Source organism: Eurytemora carolleeae, unplaced genomic scaffold, assembly GCF_000591075.1.
Source record: "Eurytemora carolleeae unplaced genomic scaffold, Eaff_2.0 scaffold152, whole genome shotgun sequence".
Taxonomy (NCBI): domain Eukaryota; kingdom Metazoa; phylum Arthropoda; class Copepoda; order Calanoida; family Temoridae; genus Eurytemora; species Eurytemora carolleeae.
In genome coordinates, this window is record NW_019396057.1 from 50,376 (window position 1) to 67,204 (window position 16,829).

Here is a 16,829-nt window from a genome sequence, read left to right on the forward strand (position 1 = left end):
TGCCTTTTCAAGTCCAATTTCATTTTCCCCTCAATCTCCAAAAAAAATAATTTATTTAAATATATACACCCCTGAAAAACCTTCTGGAACATTCAAATACAAAAGTAAAAAATATAATTCAGGTACCGGGGTCCTTAACAAGAATGAACAATGTCTTCAGTATTTATCATCAAAGACAACGTTTTTAATATTTCTTCATTGATAAATAGATATTTCAACTCTCGGACACATTCTTAGCTCTGATATTTCTATGAAGACAGAGGGCGGATACTGCATTCCTCCGCCCCTGGGGTAAATTTGGGTCAAAAAGGCGGAGAATCACCTCAACCGAGAACCTGAAAAGTAAATATAAAATATAGAGTTTACTTTGTTTGTTTTTTACTTTTTGTATTCTTTAAGCTCATTGTACGGGGGGTGGAGAAACAATTATTTTTAATGAAATGGAGCAAAAATGAAAAATTTACATCCAAAGGCAAATTTTTATCCTTTTTTATTTTCCCCTAAAAACATTTATTTACCCAAATTAAGAAAACACTGAAAAAAATTTACTTGAGCTAATATGGGATAAAAATTTACTTGAGCTATTGTGGGATAAAAAATTTACTTGAGCTAATATGGGATAAAAATTTACTTGAGCTATTGTGGGATAAAAAATTTACTTGAGCTAATATGGGATAAAAAAATTTACTTCAGCTTATATGGGATAAAAAATTAAATATATATACACTTGTGGTACTCTTTGTACCCAGTAGTCAGTACTCGTTGAACTCTGAATAAGCTATAAGGAATATATCCTGTTACCTGTTAGGTTGTAGTTTGATAAGATGCTGAACCAGGTCCAGGGAGAGAGGATTGAGTAGGAGAAGGGATTCCTCTCCACCTACTTGTACACACTAAACAATAAATATAAGGTGATGAACCAGGTCTAGAAAGAGAGGGTTGAGTAGGAGGAGAAGGGATTCCTCTCCACCTACTCATACACACTAAAAAAAAGAAACAATGCGTAAAGGGACTTTGACATAAACTGTAAACTAAGTGAAACTAAGAAAAAACAGCAAGGAGAACACAGTTTTTAAAAGGATAGGTTAAAAAAGCTCTAGTATTTTTTTTAATTATAAAAAAAGAGTAATGAGTCACATTAGCCCCATACTTTGAGCTAAAAACTAATAAAACTATTTGCAGGCTAAAATCAAAGTAAATGTTTGGTGACATTATGAGAATGATTCCTACCTCCTCAAGGATACAGGATACAAATTCGAGTTTAGGGCTAAGGGTTGACTCCAGAGCTACTCCACGTAGTAATGTAAACAGTCCAACATGGGCCTACCAAACAACAATAAGGATAATAAAATTACAGGTAATGATAATAAAAAAGTAACCTTCAAAATAAAACGTTCGTTCAAGTCACCCAGAACTAACCAAGAAAACAATATGTTTGGCTTTCTTAATATTTGAGTTCATTCGCGTTTGAGTCCACAATTTAAAGAGCTTTCTTTTTGTGCTTTTATCTAAACCGCATCAGAGATAAAACGAAAAATTTTTGTTCTGTTGGCAAAATTTAGATCGAAAGTCAAAGCTTTTTTAGAACAAGGACAGAACTCTTAATTCAACGCGAAGATTTTCAGGTTCAGATAAAAGCTGCTATCATGGTCTACCTGATGGATAAGCTGCTCCTGAGTAAGTGAACCGTCAGCAGCTACTTGAATAGACTCAGAAGCGGTCAGTTTCCTCAGCTTTACAGGTTGGGTTTGGTTATTACAGAGATCATCTAACTCACCCATCCTAGATATTTCGACCAAAGTTGAAGATTTAATCTTTGTCTGTTAAGTGTACTTGACGAAACTACAGATCAAAAAAACATTTGAAAAGATTTTTTTTTGTTAAGAAGAATCAAACAAATACCAGTTAGGAAAAATCTATGAAACGGCTGAAACGAACGCAAGATAAGACAAGATCAGACTAGGCAAGAGTAGGCTAAGTAAGAGCAGGCTGAAACAAAAGGAACAAGGAAAAAAAGCAAGCTAATCGAAGAGCAATCTGAGACAAGAGAAAACTAAGACAAGACTAAGACTAAGACAAGAGAAAACTGAGATAAGAGAAAAATAAGTGAAGTACAAGCTAAGATAAAAAAAATCTCATACAAGAGCATTCTCAGAACAAAAAAAAACTAAGACAAGAGAAGCTGACACAAGAATATACTAAATCAAGATCAAATATCTTTACCGGAGTTTCCGTTTGCCTGAGTATGGACTGCAAGGTTTACTGGTAAGTAGAGCGGCTAGACATGATACGGTCAGCTTGGCTAGAGCTCTACCTGCAGGGTAGCAGAGGACATCTTTGTTAGATACTCCTAAACAGATAATAACAGGCTAGCAAGAGCTAAATATCAGAGTTATAAAAGAAAGGGTTTGTTTAAGAACCAAGAACAAAAGCGAATATAGTTTATAACTAACATTTTAAGTGTATCCAGTTAATAAATACTAGAACACAGCATAGCTAATGAATACTGGTGCTATACTAGTATTGAACACAAAGTATATTTAGAATGTAGATAAATATCTTGACACCCGTCATGTTTTCATTTTACAATATTATTCTAAGGTGTTGACTCCGTATCTGTCCTGAACACTGGTTTTAGGTTGATCAAGTCATCAGAGAGCCATGATAATATTGGGAGTCTAGTGCTATACTAGTATTGAACACCTAGTAAAGATATCTTGACACCCGTCTTGTTTTCATCTTGGAATTATTTTAAGGTGTTGACTCCGTATCTGTCCTAAACACTGGTTTTAAGTTGATCAAGTCATCAGAGAGCCATGATAATATTGGTAGTCTAGTGTTATACTAGTATTGAACACCTAGTAAAGATATCTTGACACCCGTCTCGTATTCATTATGGAATTATTTTAAAGTGTTTACTCCGTATCTGTCCTGAACACTGGTTTTAAGTTGATCAAGTCATCAGAGAGCCATGATAATATTGGGAGTCTAGTGCTATACTAGTATTGAACACCTAGTAAAGATATCTTGACACCCGTCTTTGTTTCATGTTAAATATTATTCTAAGATGTTGACTCCGTATCTGGATAACTATCTATGAGAGAGAAACATTTAAGATGGAACTGAATGGGATACACCCTTTAAGATTAAAAAATAACCATTTTCTAAAATGTTCAACTATAAAAATATTAACCTGTGAGAATACTAGGAAGCAGATAGAGAAGAAGGGACAGGGTGTTTCCAGCAAGGTCTATATGAAGCATGCTAAACACCATCTCTGTACAACGCTGAACATCATGACTGTAAACCTAAACACACAGCATGTACAATTCCTACACATTTGTTCAATAAAGTAAAGATACACAATATACATTCATATCTAAAAACAATTTATAAGTGAAGATTTCCAAGCAGACTAAGATTTTTACTAATTTTGGCATGCTCACTTCTTAGTTGTACCATTTTTTTTATGATTGGGAAGAAAGCACATTTGATATAAAACTAAAAATATGATAAACCTGAAACAGTTTGATTTGACTTAATAAAGCTTGATACAATTAAATAAAAGTTAATGCAGTTGATTTTTATGCCAAGTCTTCTGACACTCCTGACCTGCCAATTTACTTAGTAAAATTTGCCAAATTTCAAGAAAACCAAAAATGCTGAAATATGCCAACTTCTTTGCTATTCAAACATCTTTATTTGCTATTTTACTCTCAACAACCAACCAATGAACTAAATATACCTGAGATGTGATCTTCTCCACTAGTACATGAACGAACCAATGAGTGCCGCCAGTAGTATGAAGGCGAGCTATCTCCTTGGTAGAACTAATACTTAACACCTGGTTCTCCCATATACCATCCCACACCTTGTCAAACCAAACACTTAATCCACTCTTTCCTAGAACACAATTTTTTATAAATAAATCAATGAATCAATAAATTAATCAATCAATAAATCAATAAATTAATAAATAGACCAATCAATCAATCAATATTTCAATCATTGAATAAATAAATAGCCCAATTAGACAATCTTTTAGTTGGTCAATCATTTAATCAATCTCTCATTTAAAACAATGTTGTTCATATGATTGGCAGGCACTCTCCATTGTCAAACCACAAACTTGAAGCGCTCTCACTCAAAATCAATCAATAAATGAATCTATCAACACATAAACATATAAAACAATCTATCAACCAATGTATCAATCAATCAATTAATAAGCCAATCAATCAATCAATTAAACTACATATTGATCAATTAAATTTGCAGATAATTTAGTCAATCAATCAACCGACCAATAAATATATCTATTCTTTTTTAAACCATATCATCAAATGCCAAAAACTGACTTTTCAATTTCCCCAATTAAAAAAATAATCCCGTCAACTAATGTACATTATTATTTTCTATTTATCAATAAGCACTTCAAATCCATCAACTGATCAGCCCAATTCCTAACCTGCATTATCCTCTGGTAATATTTTCTCCCCCATCTCCCTCTTCATCTTCTTGAGTATGTTCACCATCATGGTGTTCCTCTTTGAGTAGAAGGGTCTGCTTCACATTTATACTTATTCCATAAATACTGGTTCAGCCAGATAATGACAAATTTTCCAAGTAAGTAACACTCTTAAATGACAAGTTTGATTTTTATATGAAATCAGAATCTTTTTTTCTTTCTGTGACTTTCTTAAATATATTTATTTAAAATATCTTTATGCAAAACCATTTAACAGTAAGAAAACCATAATTTTAAAATGAGGGTATTTAAAAAAATACTAATTGAATTATGTGAATAGTAATTTCCATTGGTTACAAATAAATAAATAAAAAACTTTGTTTAAATGAATCTTGTCTGTATGGTTGGAAGTAGTAAGGTTCCTAGTATCAGTATCTTCTCCTCCAGGTGAGTTAATAAACTTCTCCAGGGTTGAGATTATACTTCTCCGACTCATCTCATCTTCTCCTGCTCCAAAATGTGCTGAACTAATCAACCAGGAAGAAATACAGATGGGGAAACAGCAGAGCTTACTGCACAGCTGTAGGATCAATCTAAAACAGGAGATACAGAGAGGGAAACAGCAGAGCTTACTGCACAGCTGTAGGATCAATCTAAAACAGGAGATACAGAGGGAAACAGCAGAGCTTACTGCACAGCTGAAGGATCAATCTAAAACAGGAGAAACAGAAATGGAAACAGCAGAGCTTATTGCACAGCTGAAGGATCAATCTAAAACAGGAGATACAGGAAATGCATTTAGAGAAACAGCAGTTTACTGCACAGCTGTAGTATTAACCTGAAATCGGAAATGATCAATTTGAAACAGGAGATAGGCTAACAGGATAGAAATGAAAATACTCAGAGCACATATAGTAAGGAAAGCATCCATCTATATTAAATTTTTTTTTTTTTTTTTTACAAATTTTAGAATTAATCTAAAAGCTGAAAATTGCATAGCTTATATGAGAATGTTGATTTGCTTGAAGTTGCAAAACTGTGAAAAATATTCAGTTTTGAGTTGCATCTAAATACCTGTTGTATGTTTCTGAATTAATGGTTTCCATCTCTACCCCCAGTAGTATCTCCTTCATGACATCATGTAGGCTGGCACACACAAGATTCCACTTTATCACCTAGATTAAGATCACTCAGTACAGTTGTCACGGTAAACGGTTATTGAGTAATTCAATACAAGTTGTTGAGAACAAGATTATTTTTGGTTAAATATTAAAGAACTATCAAGAAAACTCCAAAATAAAAATGTTGCAACACTGATTCGGTCCGAATTAGACAAGCACGGAAAGGGACATCTTTCTTTTTCAACTAGGGTAGTACGGGACGGGTGTTATGTAATGTTTTTGTTACTTCACACTGTAAACTTTAAGTGTACAGTGTAAGTACACTAAACAATATACACTCTATTGTAACCATCCCCAAACCCCCCCCCCCCCTCCCTGCTGAGGATGGGTATAGAGCATGGAAAATTCTTCAGGACAAACCAACCCAAACCTGGCCCCCCTACCCCTGCTCCAGCCGCCTTATCTAGTGTTGCCCCCCTACAGGGGTTGACCAGCCAGGATTAAGAATTGGCGGGATCTGGGTTCAGAACACAGAGAGGGAAAGAGAAAGAAGCCAGTTGTGCGCCAGCTCTCACAAGGAGAGGATGAAGACATTCGCCAACTCCCCACAGTGGTAAGAAGCAGTCAGTCCAATGGAACAGAAACTGCTTGGACAGATTGGAGCTGTGGGAAAACAACATGCTGAAGGAGATTTGTTACCCGAACAAAGATGGTGCCAGAAGAGATGTGTTGCCTGAGGGGATAATTGACCTGAGGGGATAATTGACCTGAGGAGATATGCAGCCCTGAGGAGATACCACGTTGAAGGTATCTAGCCAAGGAGTATCTAGCCAAAGGAGGTATCTTGCCAAAGGAGTATCCAGCAAAGGAGTATCCGGCCAAAGGAGTAACCCATCACTGAGTGCCAAATCTGTGTCTGTTGACTTTAGTTATTTATTCCTTCATTTTGTTTCTCTTTAATATAAATGTTCAACTACTTTGTTCTATTATTGGTGTGTGACTTGAAGACTACTAGAGTATTGTTACCCGCCTTTGTGGGTATCCTTTCAAATATAACACTATACAGCAAGGAGATTTGAATAGGAGGAGGGGGCGATTGGGTTTCCGTACACTTTGCTGTGACGTTTTTGGACTGCTAAAGAATTAGTTTTTGAGTAACAACATTAATAAAGATTGTAAACAATAACAAAAATCATAAACAGACATCTGGCGCATCTCTGGCGTTAGATGAAGATTCACCGTATACTAACTCTTGTTTGTTTACATTAGATCGGCTGCCTTTGTTATTGTTGTTACGCAAAAACTAGTTCTTCAGCAGTCCAAAACGTCACAGTAAAGTGTTCGGAAACCCAATCGCCCCCTCCTTCTATTCAATTCTCCTTGGTATACAGTACAATTTAGCTTAAACAATACAGGGCACACTGTACAAACCTGAGTTCTAATCTCTCCCTGCATCATCTGCTGAAGCAATCCATCCACCAGACTTTCCTCACCTCTGGAATTAGAAAATCAAATATATTTTTGTTCTCAAAATCTAAAATTATACACAAAAATTGTGCTTATAGCGCACTTGTCAATGGGTTTGGGAGATTTTTGGTCTCAAAAAAATTCCTTAAAAGCTTCGGAAGTGAAAACTGGGTATGGCATGAACAATAAGCTCATGACTAATAGCAGAAACTTTTTTTTGAAGCTTTTGGCAGGAAAATAAAATGGAACTGCAACATTAAGGGGAAGGGGTGATTTTCGTAGATTTAGGGTCAGGGTTATTAACTGGTTTTCATACTTTTCAAACAAAAACAAAAAAATTTCCCCTAAAATATTTATTTTCCCTAAAATATTTATTTTCCCCAATTCAGCGGGAAAACACATAACATTTTTACCAGATCCTTACCTTTTAACTCTTATCCTTATCCACTTACCCAAGTTGTTTGAAGGCCTCCAGAGGTTTAACATGTCCTGGTTCTGTCATGCATAGTCGGGCCCACCGTGGGAAAAATCCATCCTACAACAGAATTTATGAAGAAATATTTGGAAACTTATCTTTTGTAGAAATATAAGCTTTTAAGAAAGATTTATCAATTATTATGTAAAATAGAAAAGAAAAAAACTAGATCCCCCCCCACCCCCATAAAAACCGTTACATAAAAACTTTCATTTGCTATTTTCTTATTTCAAAATAAATTCTTTTTCAAACCTAATTGTTTTTTTTCCCACATAACCCATATATTTACTATGATGAAGGTTTGATCCAAAATACGGTCGACGTTGCCACTAAACTATCTAATTTCCAATTTACTTAACCAAAATAGGTCCTTCTTCCTCCCCTTGTCTTCCATACCTGTATTTCAGGGGGTAGAACTGATACAGAGAAGCACTAAACAAAAATAGTTCTTCTCTCCTCGTCTTCCTTACCTGTATTTCAGGGGGTAGAACTGATACAGAGAAGCACTGAACAACATGAACTAACATCAAGAAGGTAACATCGAACAGAGCTGCTCGGTTCTGCGCAACCTTTAACAATGATTTACGATTTAAACAAGCAATTAATTATTCAAACTGTTTTAATGAAATTAAATTTAAGATCAGTCACTCAAATTATATTTTTATAAAATACTAACTGAAGTGCCAGGCCCCCCGTGGAATTTAAGAAATAATTGAAAAAATACTATATATATATATATATATATATATAAGCGAAGAGCTTTATTTTATGGATATATTTTTATCTTTAAATAAATTATCAATCAATTTATCAATAGAAAACTTCCTACCTTATTAGATTCTCCCATAGATTCTTGACAACCCTTGTTGAAAAGTAAAAGTTTAGTTACTAAAGATGTCAGTGCACCGTTAGAAGCAGCTGCTGACAGCAGTAGGTCAAAACTAGAACCTAAAATACAGCAATTTAGTAACTAGAGGTGTCAACGCAGTAAGCCGTAGATGCCAACAGCATAGGTAGGTCAAAACTAGAACCTAGGCAGCTGCAATTTAGAAATTAAATACGTCAGTGCTCTATAAGCAGCAGCTGCTGACAGCAATAGGTCACAACTAGAACCTGGAATGCAGCAATTTAGTAACTAGAGGTGTCAACGCAGTAAGCCGTAGATGCCAACAGCATAGGTAGGTCAAAACTAGAACCTAGGCAGCTGCAATTTAGAAATTAGATACGTCAGTGCTCTATAAGCAGCAGCTAAAGACAGCAGTAGGTCACAACTAGAACCTGGAATGCAGCAGTTTAGTAACTAGGGATGTCAGTACACCGTTAGCAGTAGCTGCTGACAGCACTAGGTTAAAACTGGAACCTTAAGAGTAGCAGAAAAGTGACTCGGTCTCAGTTCTCTGCTAGCTGTAGCAGCTGACAACAAGAAAGGTGAAAACTAAAGCCTTAAAGAACACTAAACTGCCATATGTAGGGGTTTACTTTAAACAAAATAATAATTTAAGGATGGGGGAGCTGTATTACAAATTGGACATAAATAAACAGAAAAAAATGTATACCTTTTACAATATGGAACATGACGGAGAGAAGATTCTCGAACTCGTGCTGCTCCATGCTCGTGTTCTCGAATGTTCTGATGATAGTGTGCAGGGTCGAATCCGCCTTTAGGGTCATCGTCACATCCCTTGATTCAGAGAACTTGGAACCCTGAAAAGTATATATATATATATATTTATTATAACCGATAAGAATCAATCGATCAATCAAAAAATTAATTAGTAAATAATTTTAACCAACAAAATGATTAAATAATAAATTGACGAATTAATGAAAGAATGAATGCAAGGAAGAATGAAAGGATAAATGAAAGAATGAATGAAAGAATGAATAAAAGGATGAATGAAAAAATGAATGATATGATGAAAGGATGAATAAGGATGAAAAGATGAATGAAAGTATGAATGATTGAATAAATGAAATGAAAGGATGAATGAAAGGAAGAATAAATCATTGAAAGGATTATTGAAAGTAAGAATGAAAGGATGAATGAAAGGATAAATGAAAGGATGAATGATAGGAAGAATAAAGCATTCAAAGGATTAATGAAAGGATGAATAAAAGAATAAATGAAAGAATAAATGAAAAGATTGATGAAAAGATTAATGAAATAATGAAAGGATGAATGAAAGACTGAAAGGATGAATGAAAGAATGAAAGGACGAATGAAAGAATGAAAGGATGAATGAAAGAATGAAAGGATGAATGAAAGAATGAAGGCAGGGATAAATGAAAGAATGAATTAAAGGATGAATGAAAGAATGAATGAAATAATGAAAAGATTAATGAAAGGATGAATATGACTGAAAGGATGAATAGTAGGATGAATGAAAGAATGAATGAAAGGATAAATGAAAGAAAAAAAATCATTTTAACAGTCTTAAATCGAGTATCATTCTACTATACATCTATTTTACAAATAAAAAAGCACCAGAACTCGACCACCTAATCTTTTTTGGATTGATAAAAATAAATAATACCTTGATTTCAAACTGTTGTTTTTCTTTCAATTGTTCAGCTCGCCCTGAGATTAGCAGTTTACTCTCATTCTCCGTCACTAGGGTTACATTTTGATCAATAAGCATTTTACATCAATCAAACAGATCAATAGAAGATCAATTATGTCATCTCTGATAACAAATTAAATAATGAAATAAAACAAAAAATCCAAATATTCCATATTAAAGGCATTCTTTTGACAAATAACTGTTTTTACGCAATAAAGCAAAACCATAAATCTATATTTATTGTTAAACAAGTTTTTAAGCAAAGCAAGCTTACCATTCAGAAAAAGTCATTTAAAATAAAAAAACAGGAATAAGATATTAGGACATTTTTGATCAAAGTTCCTAATTCTGAGGGGAAGGATTTGACAAAAAGATCGAAGGTGTTTGCGTTGCACTTGGCATCCGTCATATCTAGCAGAGCAGAGTACTGTAGTAGTTGATCTAGTCCTCGATATACACTTCCTTCTACATCCTGTACATAGAGTTCATTCAGTACATAGAGTAAATATCTAGTCCCCGGTATAAACTTCCTTTTACATCCTGTACATAGAGTTCATTCAGTATATAGAGTGTACATATCTAGTCCTTGATATACACTTCCTTCTACATCCTGTACATAGAGTTCATTCAGTATATAGAGTACATATCTAGTCCTTGATATACACTTCCTTCTACATCCTGTACATTGAGTTCATTCAGTACGTAGAGTACATATCTAGTCCTTGATATACACTACCTTCTACATCCTGTACATAAAGTTCATATCTAAAAGATGTATATTGTATATGTAATGACGGTTGGTATACTTTTTCCTATACACTGATGTTCATCGAGTGTATTTAGTACATACCTGACGGGAAACGACAACATATAAACTGAGAATAAAGTTATTGTTTACCTTACCCTTGTACTCATGTACAATTCTATCCACTAGTTTATGTAGTTTAAGAAGTGTAAACGCGTCCCATCGGAGAACCTCCTGCCTATCCTGGTCATTCATACCCAGCAAACAACAACGGGTCAACTCACAAACTAGACAAGATTTTAGTTATTTATCAAAAAACACACCCTTCCTCCCCCTCCCCTTATTTGCAATCCTCAACCCTCCTTTAGGTTAATGGTAGCACGACCCATAAGGTCGACCTGGTGTCACTGGAAACCGACTGAGTTTAATGGTTAAGGAGGTAAATCAGTTTAAAAAAATAGTGTGCGAATAAATATGAAAACTCTGCCCCCCCATTACGCAAATACTAGTTAGTGGAGATGGGTTAGTGTCACTTTGCTGTTAAGTAAAAGGAGGGGCCCAAATTTGTAAAAATGAATTTTGTCAAAATATCTATCGGAAAATTATTCGTCTGGCCGCACGTGGTTGATCTTGTGTTTCGCTTTGTCACTCAAATAAAAAAGAATATTCCAGTATTTTTGTTTTGAAATAGCTTCTCAATGGCACTTGAGGGAAAGAAAACTTAACGCATAACAGGCAAAATATCTAAGTTAATTAACTAAAATGTGTTGTAAGTTAAAAATTTATTTTTTTATTCTTAACTCATAAATTTTATACCCTTCGAGTTTTTAAAAATCTTTTTTACCTAGATCTGAGAGCTTTGCACCTCGTATGTTCATGATAACAACTAATTGTCCTGGAAAAAAACTAAAGTTTGGAAAAGTACAAAAATATTTTATTCCATTCTAAACAATAATACATCAACATTAAACTTTTCATCTCCTCATTTATAACTTGAAAAAGAAAATTGGGGACTTAAAAAAACCAGTTTTTTCATATTAAGTCTTATATAAACTCAGCTATCAAATGAAGTTTTAATCCAATAAAAGCAAGATAACACTAACTGGAAAATTTACATTAAAAGGGCTGTGGACAAAATTTCAAATAACCCTTTATCCATCTTTAGAGTTACAATTTACATACCCGATTAATAATTGTACCGCTCTTCCAATGTTTGTGTGACCAAAAATTATGCGTTTTTTTATTTGCAGTTTCTCTATAAAAGTATGTTTGTGTGACCAAAAATTATGCGTTTTTTTATTTGCAGTTTCTCTATAAAAGTGGCATTGATAGAATTTATCAAGATTTAACACCGATATCTTCCTCTTTGTTTATTAGATAAAACTGAACCGTTGTGAATTGGTCATGTAGCTCTTTAAATGGAGATTCACTTCAAATTACGTCATCGGTATCTTTAAAGGGAGTGACCGGCAATGTATGGACATTCTTACAGTGCATTTACGTTCATCAAGAGTGCAAATTCAACCTTTAAAATCATCCTTCATTGTCCATTCTGGAGAGATGATTTTAAGAATCGTATTAAATAACAACGACGAAAATTTTTACAAAATATTTAAAATAAACTAATTGAATGTTTAGGAACATATTTCCCGATAGAAATAAGATTAGTCATTTTCGATGATAAGAGTAAATCTTTATTATCTTAATCTGTTCCTTAACAACTTATTAGTTTACTGTCGAATTTTTGTTACATTTTTCGTGGTCGTCATTGAATAATAAAAAAAAAACTTTTCTAAAAATCATCCCTCCAAAATTGACAATCTAAGAGGATTAGGTTGAATTTGCAGTCTTGCTAAAACAACTATGCACCGTAAAAAAAGTCTGATAGATCTCAAATGAATCCTAAAAAAATACTCTACAATACTACATTCTCAGTTCAACTGCCATAAATTGCCAATAACTACCTATAAAGTCAATAATTCTTGTTTCTAGGAAAATAATAAAGTTCTGGTTGACCTGCAAGCTGGGAGAGATCACTGGTGGGCTCAAGAAGTACATCAAAAGATAAAACACTTTGAATGGAAAATATCAAACTGGGTTTCGTCTCATTATCTAAACCAACATTTTATCATTAACTACAGAAAGATACATTTTTTAATAAAAAAATGGGCATAATGTGGTAAATTTAATTCCCCTTTTCAATAATTTACCTCAAACCTTTTTTTTTCAACCGTTAATTAAAGAGTTTTTTTTATGAGGGGGGGGGGGTGTATTTCTTTTCAACAAGCTGCTGTAAGTCAGAATTCCAATTTTAATCCTTGACGTCTTGATAAATTTTTACCTTTCGATATCTGAATACCAGACTGCAGACTTCTCACAGATTGTATTATTGCCTGAATTCGAGCCTGAACAATTTGCGTTTAAACGTAAAATTAACAATTGAGAATTGAGATGCTTTAGTGGATGGTGTATCTTTCGACCTACGCATATCCGCTCTACCCCACTTCTGACCTACGCCAAAACCGCTATACTACACATCTGATCTACTAGCACGTGGTCTTACAGCTGCTGATGGACTTGTGGCCGCAACGCCAAGCCCCCTTGCCTATCCTAGTCGCGGCACTCGGCCCCTAGCCTGTCCTAGCCGCAGCGCTCGGCTCAGAAATTGTCTTAACCTAACCTTCAAATAATACCAAAATAAACAGCTGGCGTGGGTCCGATATTGCAGTAGGTCGGAAAGTTAGTAGGTCAAAAGTTCAGTAGGGGCGATATTGCAGTAGGTCAGAAGTTCAGTAGGGGCGATATTGCGTATAGACGATGTAATATTACCGCTTTAGTGGCATAATCATTGTAATTATTAATTTGATATATATCTTAAAGTGCGCTTTTAGTTTATACGTCCTGATTACTCCAGCGAAATGACACGAACGCCCGCATACTTTAAAAAGTAAAAATAAAAAAGTAAAAATTTTAATTGTTTTCTATGCTTCAAACCTGTAATGAATTCTCCGGATTTTCGTCTGATTCTGATTCCAGTTTATAGACCTGCTCAGATACATTGTTCAAACCTTAAAACTCAGCAATAAAAAAATTATTAAAAAACATTATTAAACCCGTATTCCAATTAATTTCGGGAAAATAAATGAATTTAGGGGCATCACACATTAAAAAAGGATAAAACATGCTTGCTTTTTAAGTCTTATCCCCACTCCTGCACTTTCCTGAGTGGGGTGGGGGGGATTGGGAGTAAAAAAAGAATAAAACCCTGAATTACTAAAACATTCTCAAGCCTAACCTGAGCTTGCCAACATGAAATCTTGATGTTTTTCTATATCCTCGAACCCTCCGACATAGACGAGGGAGGAGATGAACTTATCCTTCAGCATCCACTCCAGCACCTCTAGACACTTCTTCAGATTAATTACGTCAACCTAAATCAGGACATTGGTTCATTGGTTGGTTGGTTTGTGCGTTTGTTCGTTCGTAAATTCATTCGCTCGTTTGTTTGTTTGTGCAATTAGTCGGTCATCGATTCGCCAGGTGAGCACTGAGCAGTCCAATCGCATAATTTGTTTATTTGGATAATTTGGTAAATTCGATTGTTCGTTTTAACAGTCCATCAATCAATCAACGGTAGCTAAAGCTGGATGGTCAGTAGATTCAACTAACCTTACTGTCCCTGTTGTCTGCTAGCCTGGATATTGTTTGTGTAGCAGTATTGAGTAACCATGTAGCCAGGGATACTAGACTAGTACCCAGTTGGATACATGACTCAGATCCACCTCTTCAAATACATTGAACATTAATATTCATCCAGAAATTGTTTTCAAAACAGCATTACGATTTTTGATGATTTGAGGGATTTTTTATTTTATTTTTTTATTACAAAACTTCAATTCACTGTCCCCAATTCAGCGAAAAAACCCACGCAGACATACATAACTTCTGGGTGGAAAAAAAGAGTTTCAAGATTAGGGGGGAGGGGGGGGGATCTAAGAGAAAATATAATCCCGTTTAAATTTTGTTAAGCTTTGGAATCTAAATGTTTAAAGTAACAATTTGCAAACATCAAGATTATTCATTATTTTTCACCCTACACTATCCACAAAATATATTTTCAATCAAACTAAGATATTGAGGTCTAATTGCTGAATTTGATCTTTCAGGGAAATTATTTGTTTGTGTTCAATTAATACTTGAGTACCCTGGGGGTGACATAGACTAAAAAATCTTCTTGTTTTCTCTTCAAATTGGATTTTTTTCTTCTTTAAAATTCGATTTTTTATATATACACGGGCATAGAAAATGATATAAGGATTCATCAATTCATGAGGTGGGTTAATCCAATCTATCCATTTTCTTTTGTTAATATTTTGCATTGGAAAAATAAACAAAAACATGTGCATTTTGCGCAGAAAACATAATGGGGAAACAGCGAACATCTTGCATTAACGTTCAATAAACTGTACACAGCTGTACAATGTACAGGGAGGAAAAAGGTCGACATTAATAAATAATGTGCCATGATTTTACCTGCGAGGCAAGGGAGTGGTCTAAGAGTGAAAGTAGAAGCTGGTTTGGCGCTGCTCCATTCACCGCTAACTGCAAATTATACCTTCAGAACAAACCCAAATGGCGCCGAGGACAAAAACAAGATGGAGTACAAATACGTATAGCAACGTGGTAAAAACAAATGGTCGACAAAAAGAAGATGGTGAACAAAAACAAGATGGTGAACACTAGACAATAACAAACAAAACAAAAGATAGTGGACAACTACAAAAAGTTGGACAATACAAGTTAGTCAAGGAAAAATGTACGTTCGCATATTAAATAAGACAAAAAAATTCGTTCGCAAAGATTCCTGAATGATATTGTCTGACAAGCCAGAATCTTCATCAGCTCCCCCTTTACCCAATACACTCTTAATCTGAACAAAATAATTTAATAATATATAATTTAGAGAAGACTTCAGGTCATCCTCATTCTAAATGATCATTTAATTAGGAATCAAAACATCTAGAAAATACCAGACTGCAGACTTCTCACAGATTGTATTAAAATTAGCAATGCTATGGGGGCGAGCTAATACTTTTATGGGTTTTTTTGCTCAATTTATTCAATGGTCATCAATCTGGTCACTGGTCACTTTAAATATCACTGCCAACTCTCCAATCGTGAAGAATGTTGTAAAAAATATTCTGGTTTAAGATTATCCCAGATTTACCTGTGTACCAAATTGACTATGTGACCACCGTTCTCGCCATGCTCGTATCAGAAGCGCTTTCACAGGCCCCGACCTACGCAGTTCGAGACTTTGTACTCAAAACCATAAAGAAAAAAAATTTCAAATGTATGCTTCCTTATATAAAAAAATATTTTGCATCAAGGAAAGGAGACAGTTTAAAGCTTTGATAAAAATGATTAACAGGACACCTGTTGCTAGCCTTATCTGACGTCATTTCATCTGAAAAAATGTCAAGATCAGTGTAAACAAACACACATACAAACATACGAACACAAACATAACAAACAGATCATATTCGAACTAGACAAATGTGTCATAATAAAATATGATTAATTTGTTCACAAAAAAATTCAAACGTCTAAATGCTCCAATGATCTTGATGATTGTCTTGATCTTCTTCTGAGAAAATCTGGGTTGATCTTATTCAACCAGATCTTTATCAAAGATCAACGTGTTCTTGACCTATATGGGCTTGATCTTGAAGTGGAGACCGATGAGGGAGAACACGATACACTTGAGATCTTGGACCAGGTAGTAGAAACATCTATACAACAAATAGATCAAACGAAATCAAGGAAATAAAGACAAATCTATTCCCCTATTTTCCCAGAATTTATAGAATTTAGAGTTTATTGTTCTTGTTGAGTTTTCATGGAATATTTTGGGGTAGAAAATACTAATAAGAGGGAAAATAAACATTAACTTAATTTGCTTCAAAAAATTTACTACGGACGTTGTAAACCC

The 16,829-nt window shown here is 34.5% G+C and overlaps 3 protein-coding genes across 5 annotated transcripts in view; all 3 read right to left on the minus strand.

Moving 5' to 3' along the window:
* Positions 1–71: 71 nt before the first annotated feature.
* On the minus strand, positions 72–14,653 carry LOC111707569 (mediator of RNA polymerase II transcription subunit 24). Of its 3 annotated transcripts, none has more exons than XM_023480703.1 (24): positions 14,507–14,653; positions 14,133–14,268; positions 13,832–13,905; positions 13,179–13,242; positions 12,854–12,949; positions 11,682–11,732; positions 10,991–11,124; positions 10,435–10,564; positions 10,066–10,142; positions 9,088–9,235; positions 8,361–8,479; positions 8,002–8,100; positions 7,509–7,591; positions 7,021–7,084; positions 5,543–5,643; positions 4,891–5,061; positions 4,469–4,566; positions 3,746–3,903; positions 3,194–3,308; positions 2,224–2,350; positions 1,656–1,782; positions 1,231–1,323; positions 802–893; positions 72–335 (listed from the first exon to the last, which is right to left on the minus strand). In XM_023480703.1, exons 2-24 carry the CDS (start codon positions 14,221–14,223, stop codon positions 215–217), a joined length of 2,433 nt encoding a protein of 810 aa, XP_023336471.1. In that variant the 5' UTR covers positions 14,224–14,268; positions 14,507–14,653; the 3' UTR covers positions 72–214. The 3 variants fall into 3 exon arrangements, with proteins under 3 accessions (XP_023336471.1, XP_023336460.1, XP_023336453.1); XM_023480692.1 differs by having other exon boundaries at positions 4,469–4,563; positions 4,891–5,121; XM_023480685.1 differs by having other exon boundaries at positions 4,891–5,121.
* A 675-nt stretch (positions 14,654–15,328) lies between these two features.
* LOC111707635 (mediator of RNA polymerase II transcription subunit 24-like) lies at positions 15,329–16,363 on the minus strand. The gene is made up of 4 exons (XM_023480770.1): positions 16,274–16,363; positions 16,065–16,137; positions 15,702–15,767; positions 15,329–15,439 (listed from the first exon to the last, which is right to left on the minus strand). The coding sequence occupies exons 1-4, from the start codon at positions 16,348–16,350 to the stop codon at positions 15,344–15,346; spliced, it is 312 nt and encodes a 103-aa protein (XP_023336538.1). The 5' UTR covers positions 16,351–16,363; the 3' UTR covers positions 15,329–15,343.
* The window catches only part of LOC111707626 (protein mago nashi homolog), a 2,126-nt gene continuing 1,600 nt past the window's right edge, over positions 16,304–16,829 (minus strand). Inside the window, exon 4 of the mRNA XM_023480761.1 lies at positions 16,304–16,629. Coding sequence (XP_023336529.1) covers positions 16,548–16,629 — 82 coding nt within the window. The 3' untranslated portion in view covers positions 16,304–16,547. The remainder of the gene's footprint in view (positions 16,630–16,829) is intronic.

Bases quoted from the DNA above. Each gene is read 5' to 3' on its own strand.
- LOC111707635 (XM_023480770.1), bottom strand. From the start codon at position 16,350: ATGTTTGTATGTGTGTTTGTTTACACTGATCTTGACATTTTTTCAGAT. The intron at 16,138-16,273 runs GTGTCCTGTTAA...CGAACTGCGTAG, and splicing joins TCAGATAAGGCTAGCAACAG to GTCGGGGCCTGTGAAAGCGC. The intron at 15,768-16,064 runs GTAAATCTGGGA...TATTTTGTTCAG, and splicing joins ATAGTCAATTTGGTACACAG to ATTAAGAGTGTATTGGGTAA.
- LOC111707569 (XM_023480685.1), bottom strand. From the start codon at position 14,223: ATGCTGAAGGATAAGTTCATCTCCTCCCTCGTCTATGTCGGAGGGTTC. The intron at 11,733-12,853 runs GTCAACCAGAAC...GTTTTTTTCCAG, and splicing joins TGATCTCTCCCAGCTTGCAG to GACAATTAGTTGTTATCATG. The intron at 10,143-10,434 runs GAACTTTGATCA...ATGTAACCCTAG, and splicing joins ATCCTTCCCCTCAGAATTAG to TGACGGAGAATGAGAGTAAA.